The following is an 8356-nucleotide window of genomic DNA, read 5'->3' as shown; positions in this document are numbered from 1 at the left end:
TAAACTTTGTGCCAATAAAATACTTCATTAAAGGAGATACACTATAGTCATCAAACAATGCTTAGCATATTGCAAGTCAACAAGGGCCTTTATAAAAGACACACTATGGAATCTTGAAGATAATTGCAACCTTTGAAGCCATCCAATTTAAGCATGTTTCTAAGTGACAATCCAACATGCCAATGGTGTAAACTTTGCAAGTGACATAAGCACTATGTTGCCTCGAGGGAAGCCTTACACGATGTCAACACTTCTTGGGATATGTGTGAAGCCAAATTATTGCACCATATTAGAAGGGAAGGGAATTCATAGTTGCCATCATTTAGGTGTTGAGAGAGGCATGTGAACCCCATGTATGCAACAGTGGATAAGGATAGCTAGGTGTGAATGAATTGGAGGGCAAGGGGAAACCCTAACCCTAGCCATCCAGAGGCTATTTAAACAACCTAGAGGTCATTCTCAATTTAGAGTGTACCAATTGTACTTTGTGAACTCATTAAGCAAGTTTTTTTCTTGTACGTGCAGCTCTCTCTCCCCCTCTTATGCATTCTTGCTCTCACTTTAATATTTCAACATGGTATCAAAGCCATCTCTAATCCCTTCAAGTTCCCTAAACCTCAAGTGAACCTAAGTGCACTCCATAGCCAACCAACACCTACCTCAATTGGAGAAACTGGTGTGAGCAAAGGAGGCCATATCAACTCTTGATTTCTTTTAAGAACTTCCCCAACTCAAAGACACAACAACATATCGAGTCAAACCTAGACATTGAAGGCATATCAAGCCAACATTGCAACAGACGCAAAAAAGACACCATGCCTAACAGCATGATGTTTCGCAATCTACCATAAGTGAGCTATCCTATTCTAAAAGGATTTGGCAAAGTTCCTTCCTTGTTGCTCACACAAAGCTAAACCCTAATTGTGGGTTTTCTGACAACCATAGCCAAGCAACTTCAAGCTCTCCTAGTTTCATTTTTTTCACTCTAAGAATCACTAACAATGATTCTAATCACTGAATCATATTCTTTAAAGCTTGTTCCAAGTATGGGAGCAACTCCAATACTCAAGGGATATCAATGAGCTTACCCAAAAGCTAACTTTCAACCCATCTTCACTTAAGCATCTCACTAAGCTTGACATCATTATTTCTAAGCACTATTGATTAACTTTCTAATCACTTGCTTGCTGGATATTTGTTAAATCTAGTATAAACACTTGTATCTCATCTTGTAACACATTAAATTTAAGCCTACTATGTATAAATTCTCTCTTTTTGTTTCCGCACTTATTGGCCATTGCGTAAAGGACTAGACGCTACCATTGCCTAGAGCAATCAGTAAGACCTTCCTATCATTACAATGGCTTATGCCGGTGTTAGACCTCAAATCCGTAAATTTAATGACAGACTTTCATCCATGGCACACATCAATAAAGTAAAAAATTATGAAACGACTACTAACCCTTCATCAAATGAAACCAAGATTATTGATCCATCAAACCCACTTTATGTAGAACATGATAAACGAGCCCAAGCCATAATTATGCTTCATTTAGATAAATACCGAATCCATCACATTGACAAACTCTCCACTTCCAAAGAAAAAATGAAATGAGCTTGAAAAGCTTGATGGTGCTACAAAACAAAACTCTAAAGTTTTCCTTCAGATTGAAATTTTTAGCCTAGAGTATAAGCGAGGAGAAAACCTAGGTAAGTTCATTTCTCACATGAAGAGACTCATGGAGCAGCTATCCTCAATTCAAGCTTCAATTCATGATGAAAATGCTAGTACAATTCTCTTGAAAGCTATAAAAAAGACAATCCCAACCCTTGTAACGAATCTTACCAATATCCCTAATCCAATCTTAAAAAGCACTATCCAATCTTGTTTAGATGAGAAGAAAAGAAGTTAGGAATCTACTTTAACAACCCGTGAGCAACTCTTAGTTCATACTATCTCCACCAAATGCTCCATTTGCGATAAGAAGTAACATCTTATTGATAACTGATGGAAAAAATATCCTGACAAAATGAAGCATATCAAATGTAAAAAGACAAGGCATATTATCAAAAAATATCCTTTCACCCTTTAAGTACCAAAAAAATTGGAGGCTAACTTTCTCCAAAACATTTGATGATCATCTTTTTTCAAACTATAAATCCTCTACTTATAAACACTATAGACATAACATTTTGTTTGAGACATTAATATGTCTTGTAGTCCAATGCCACTCTTGACATTGAGGGGGAATGTTGAGAGAGAGGCATGTGAACCCCATGTATGCAATGATAGATAAAGATAACTAGTTGTGAATGAATTGAAGGGGAGAAAACAATCCTAACCCTAGCCATCCAAAGTCTATTTAAACAACCTAGAGATCACTCTCAATCTAGAGAAGAGTGTACCGATTGGTACATATGGATAACTCATTAAGCAAGATCTTGTACATGAGCTCTCTCTCACCATCTTGTGCACACACTCTTGCTCTCACGCTCGTATTTCAACATTAGATATTGTGCTTATAGCAAGGGAATGGCAAGTGCTACTCTAAATTTGAAGAATAGAGGTGTGAATGAGCATGAAGGCCTTCATTCTTGACTCCACTATTCCCTCCAAATTATGGATTATATCTTTGTATAATAATCATGCTACTTACATCTATATATTCACTTGCATCAAATGAGCTTATATTCTATGTAAAGTGCTTGTGAGTGGTTGATAATCCAATGTAGAGTTCTATGTTGATTGGGTAAATCTAATTGGAATTGAGATATATATTAAAGTTTCTTAGTGGTTGAATTGCCTAAAACAAGTTTTGATTAATGCTCACAAGTTGAGCCCTTGGGCACAAGTTGACAAGGACACAGATTGGTTATTCTTGGGTGTGGCTCGATCCTTTGGCTTCAACAGCTTGATCTCCTTGACAAAATCCAAACCAGGTCTAACATTTTCTAGCTTTCTCCTCGCAATTTTCTCTTTCACCATATGAATTGAGGTGTGCGCTCAACTACTGGAATAAATTGAGCCATGAGTTTTTATCCATTGAAGATGTTGCTGGTCACATAACTCACCCCTCTACCAGAAGTTCCCCCCAGACCTGTGCTAGAACTAGACAAAGACACCACATACTACCATCATGAAAGCAAGCCCTCATAATTGACCTTCAATTTACTATTTACTGTGAGGAATCGTGGTTTGTTCTGTGGAATACCAACCAATCACGGAAAGCAGATAATACACTCTCACCTCCATCGGCTGCAGGTTGTTTGCTGTGTAGTGCTGCTGCCCATCTCAGCAAGCAATGCTGAATTTATAAAAACCGGATGTAATGGAAGCCCCTTTCATACCCGGGCAAGTTTTCTAAAACAACATATGTATCCTAGCCTGGCACACCAGAAATATGGCAGGGCAAATTATTAAACATTCAATTTCCCTTCTGAGTTCCCTCGGTTACAGGAAAGGGTCACCCTCCTAAAATCTCGTTAGATTGTTTCAAAGCCTGACAAGGCCAAGACCTAACTCAAAGCAGATGCCTGAATACTATTTACAGCTCAACATTCACCACAATCAAGACATACAAAGCCCTAAATTCAGCTTTCTGCACGAGAACTAGAAAAAGCACTGCACTCCTTTGTCACAGAAGAGGACAGGTGCCGGTGTGCAGCACATCCATAACCTAACTCAAGAAGTTTCTTCAGTATTCACTGCTCCATCTGTTCAAAAGCAATCACAGAAGCTAGAGTAAGTTATCATATCAAAGTTATCATATCAAAGGCAGCATATCCAAGCTAATAACATAAAGTTACACGCTGCTAATGACAACACCTTCATTCTCGGTTGTAGCATATGAAGCTCGCCTTGAGGGCCGAGGTTGATGAGGAGTAGGCTGCAGGAATACCAATTAGCAGGATATCTTTAGAAATTTACTTCTTGAAACATTCCACGAATTAATCCAATCACCCAATCTTTCAAAAAGCCGACACTGACAACTAACCTGAAGCTTTGGGCGAAGTGCCTCTACAAGAGTCTTTGGCTTCTGGCCAGGTTGAGCTCCCTGATGGTCAAAATAAAACTAATTAGAAGCCCTTAGTTCTTCTTTTCAATTAAAAGTTATTTGAACTATGTCACAATGTTTGTTCTTTTGTTTGAAGTATAGCAATGAAGAGTCATGCCCACCAAAGGTCCAGATGGTTGGTCACAAAAATGAAAACATAAAGGTAAGGTCGAAACAAGCTTGGGCTGAAAACTGCAAGGATTGAGAGAGACACCAAAACAAAGACACAACACAACATTCGGATGTAATAGAAAATAGGATCTCAGAGTCCTTTGCCTACAGGTCAAATTGGAAGCACAGTGATTGTAAATCAATGAAAAGTTCTTATTTCTCTTAATGGCTATCCATGGAAATGTTGCTTGCAGTGTTTTTTGCATAATATCATGTTCTTTGGCTGAAAATGTAAGAAAAACCACATTATATATGATTAAAGTGAGACACTTGCATTTTGGTGTCTATCTAACCTTACTTGATGTGTTCACTAGCAATTCTATTCCCAGTTGAAAAATTCATCGGATGCAATTTAACTTACCTTCCCAAGGGCCCAGTCTGCAGAGTCAAAATAAGCCCTCTCGTGATCCTGAATTTCCAAGAGCCAGAAATTGAAGTTAGCCATCCCCGACCCCCAAGCACTGTATCCTAGAGTGACATTCAAATTAGTTACCAAAGGTCAACTACCACAAGCCATAACAACAAAGAATATTGCAGCTAGCAATCCTGATTTGCCACTGCTGTCTGTCATGTCAGACAATAAGGCACTCAAAAGATCTTTGACATTACATTAGCACCCACTCAAAACCACTTAAAAGCACAAAGTCTGACCTGCCAAAAATCATCTTACTCCACTAACTTTAACGACTACCATTGCATTGGTATCAATGCACCTGACAAGCCAAACCCTTATATTTAGGCATCTTCTTACGATACTTTTAAATCTTGTCAAGTGTCTCCACACTCAAACACAACTAGTGGAAGTACCAGCTGCTAAGTCTACTTGTCTAAGCCATGGCCCCAAGTCCAGTTGTCAGAAAGCAATGCCCACCCCTTTCTCTAACAGTACTATAAGAAGCAACAACATAAGACAGGAAAGATCACTCAGCACAAGCATGTAGGTCAGTGTGCTTCAGAGAGTACAGGAGGTAGCACGAGAATAACGAACTCATAGCAGCATTGGGAAGCTAAAGTTCAAAGGTAACTATCCTCTGAAGTGTCTTTAGACTCTTTACATATCAATAAAAGATTGGAAGTGAAAGTCAGCGGCCGGTTACCACTAATACTCACCTTTGAGATAAGAGGAGGCTTTTTGGGGATAATACCACCATACTTCTTTTTCAAAGCAGCTTCCTGCACACAGCGAGTTTAACAAAAATAAGAAAAGACCTCTCCAACAGAAGTCATCTGCTCAAAACTCGCACAAGAACTATGTAGCCACCAGAAAATATGTAAAAAACCCCAAACCGAAAACAATACCTGTTCCTCTTGAGAGGGCATCGATTGTTCAGCAGGCCCTTCTGTAGCTGCTTTGTCATCCTCCACAGACTCAGACACATCTTGCCTGGTCTCCTCTGTATCAGCCATTGGTTTCTGCCAGGATGCCAAACTAGTGCTGATAAGCATGTTATAAGATCCAAGATGTATAGGCCTACCTTAACTGCTAAACCACATAAAGTATGGCTTCACTATGAAGAGTAAAACAATTAGCCTACTCCAACACATTTTTTACGGGATCACCAAAAGGCAGAAACTTGAAGTAGCATAAAAGTTCAAGGCAGTTCAACCTTACGTACTGAGGAAAGACCATGTAATGAGTGCTTAGCCTGCATAAAAGTCTTTAAACTCAAGCTATCACGATAAAGATGCTACCAGTTGTTAGAAACTGCCAATTAGATTTTTTTTAATTGAAAGAGGGCATAGCAACTGAGATCTTAATTTTACAGGACAGGCACATGAGAGTACTGAAATAAGATGACAATAAGTGATCATCGACAAGCTGAGATCGGTTGCGGTCTTCCCAGGCTGTCTCCATGCCTGTCCCCTAATCAGACTTGGAGGCATCCAAAAGAAAGGACTTAGGATCCTCGTAAAAAGCAGAACAAATATAATACCAAAACCATAAGCTCTTCATTGCTAGGTTTGACCTGTGGTAGGACTTTGTAACCATCAAGATAGATGTCATGCTGCAGAAGCAGCCGGGAAAGGGAAAAAAGTTATACATACAGCAGCTGTGCTAACAGTGAAAGAAGAGTTGTTACTGAGGGCGACCTTCAGGGACCTTCACCAAATCTAAGAGCAGAGCAAAGAACAAAAGACCCCAGATCTATGAGAGTTTGGTTCCTACCAGCTCAACCGCAAGGTTAAATTCCATTCTTAGCGCTGTACTAATCTAGTCAGGAATGGCTTAAACTCACTTCCTTACGCAAAACATGTCCTCGTCCTCTTTAGAACAGTAGCAACTATAAGATTACAGGAAAACAAAAAATCGATATAAAGCTTAGCTAATCCCAGATCAACCGCAAGGGTTGATTCCATTCATGGACCTGTACTAATCTAATCAAACTTATTTTCTTATACAAAACATGTCCTCTCTAGAACAGTAGCAGCGATGAGACTAAAACCAAAAAAGGAGGTGATGCTTTGCTAATCTGGCACGACCTAAACTCATTTTCTTGTACAAGACATGATCTCTCTAAAACAGTATCAACTGTGAGACTACAGGAAAACAAAAAGGAGGTAAAGCTCTGCCAATCGGGCATGACTTAAACTTATTTTCTTGTACAAGACATGTCCTCTGTAGGGCAGCAGCAACTGTGATACTATATGGAGAAAAAAAAGGGAGCTAAAACTTACTATACAGTGCTAGATCTTAGAAGCAAAACAGAGAAGGCAGACATAGAATTGGCTCTGAGCTGAGCAAGCTCCTTGCCCCCACAAACTCCCCCCAGCCCAACCCCCGGGGGCCCTTCTCAGTTACGACACACAGTTTGAAAGGAAACTGAGGAAAGGGCATAGGATTGCTCACCTCTTAATCGAGAGCACCACTCTGTGCCTCTGTCTCTCTGTGCGTGTGAGAGGAGCAGAGGAGGGGGTGTGAGCCTCTGGTTATGGGGCAGCGTCAGGGCGTGATGATGGTGTCTGTACTCTCGGGAGGGTCGCTGTCGGGGTCGTTGTTGGTGGCGGTGGTGATGCTTGGGGTTGTAGTCGATGATGATGGTGATGATGGTGATGATGATGATGGTGATGTTGCTGGGATGATGCAGGACTGCTGAACGTGAGAGAGAGAAGAGAGCGAGAGAGAGGGGCAAGCGCACATGCGCGTGGCTGGGGCACATATATTTGCAGGCGCGCAGAGAGAGAGAGAGCACATATATTTGCAGGCGCGCAGAGAGAGAGAAGAGGGGGAGAGAGAGAGAGAGGAGGATCCATGTATGAACGAGAGAGAGAGAGAGGGATCTGATGCAGACCAACTGTGCCTGGCGTGTGCCTTTGACCAAAAGCGTCCCCTCTTAACCCGGGGACAAACCCGAACCACCTAACCCTGGTTAAACTCGCGTACCTGCCGCTCTGGTGTGAATCCTGCCGACATCCTTACCCGCGCCCCAGACCTTTCAAACCTTTCCTTCCATGCCCCCATGATGCCACATTGCCACCATTCCCTCTCCCCATCCCCACAAGTGCACCATCATCCACAATTTCAGAGTACCCATCCCTAGGTGGGATAGACATAGGTGACAAAGTAGCCTAAGGCCACAGCCATCATAGCACCCCATGTCTATGTGTGAATTACATAATTTCACAATAATACCCATCCCATAGCCACATCTCTCACAATTTCACAATACCCTTCCCTAGGTGGGATAGATGTACATGACAAGCCTAAGGGCCACTTCAAACCCGATTGACAACCACCATAGCACCCCATGTCTCAGTGTAAAATACATAAACAGACACTTAGCACCTCATCTGCATGTGATTGATGAAGCAATCCACCATGCAAATGAGGAATAGTTTATGCTGAGGTAGCAGTTCAAATGTTCTGATGTACATATATCCCTTATGACATTGCCCAACCTCTCCAAGCCAGACATGCTCATCTTATAATGGATATGTGAGATTGCAGTGATATTTAAACATGTCATACTCTACCCTCATCCACCATTTATTTTGCCCATTCGTCTGTTATAATCTAAAACCCCCTAAAAAAAGGCCCCTCCCTAGAGGGAGATCAAGGCACCCCTCCCCCCCCCCCCCCCCCCCCCAAAAAAATGATAATCATTTCCTCTCCAATACTATTTCACCTTATT

The 8356-nt window shown here is 41.1% G+C and overlaps 1 protein-coding gene across 2 annotated transcripts; it reads right to left on the bottom strand.

Annotated features, from left to right (window-relative positions):
• Positions 1-3402: 3402 nt before the first annotated feature.
• LOC148022196 (uncharacterized) lies at positions 3403-7477 on the bottom strand. Of its 2 annotated transcripts, none has more exons than XM_087697836.1 (7): positions 7075-7477; positions 5526-5639; positions 5337-5399; positions 4588-4635; positions 3996-4055; positions 3827-3887; positions 3403-3714 (listed from the first exon to the last, which is right to left on the bottom strand). In XM_087697836.1, the coding sequence occupies exons 2-7, from the start codon at positions 5631-5633 to the stop codon at positions 3683-3685; spliced, it is 372 nt and encodes a 123-aa protein (XP_087553962.1). In that variant the 5' UTR covers positions 5634-5639; positions 7075-7477; the 3' UTR covers positions 3403-3682. The 2 variants fall into 2 exon arrangements, with proteins under 2 accessions (XP_087553962.1, XP_087553963.1); XM_087697837.1 differs by lacking the exon at positions 7075-7477 and adding an exon at positions 6903-7036.
• Positions 7478-8356: the final 879 nt, after the last annotated feature.

Source organism: Lygodium microphyllum, chromosome 17 (assembly GCF_053477565.2).
Source record: "Lygodium microphyllum isolate KBCC chromosome 17, Lygodium_microphyllum_v1.1.10, whole genome shotgun sequence".
NCBI classification, from domain to species: domain Eukaryota; kingdom Viridiplantae; phylum Streptophyta; class Polypodiopsida; order Schizaeales; family Lygodiaceae; genus Lygodium; species Lygodium microphyllum.
The sequence above is the reverse complement of the archived record's forward strand: the minus strand, read 5'-3'. Positions and strand labels throughout refer to the sequence as shown.

Coding starts and splice junctions, on each gene's coding strand:
- LOC148022196 (XM_087697836.1), bottom strand. CDS start 5,633: ATGGCTGATACAGAGGAGACCAGGCAAGATGTGTCTGAGTCTGTGGAG. Junction 3,888..3,995: donor CACTTCGCCCAAAGCTTCAG/GTTAGTTGTCAG, acceptor GTATTCCTGCAG/CCTACTCCTCATCAACCTCG. Junction 3,715..3,826: donor TGCTACAACCGAGAATGAAG/GTGTTGTCATTA, acceptor GCTTTTGAACAG/ATGGAGCAGTGAATACTGAA.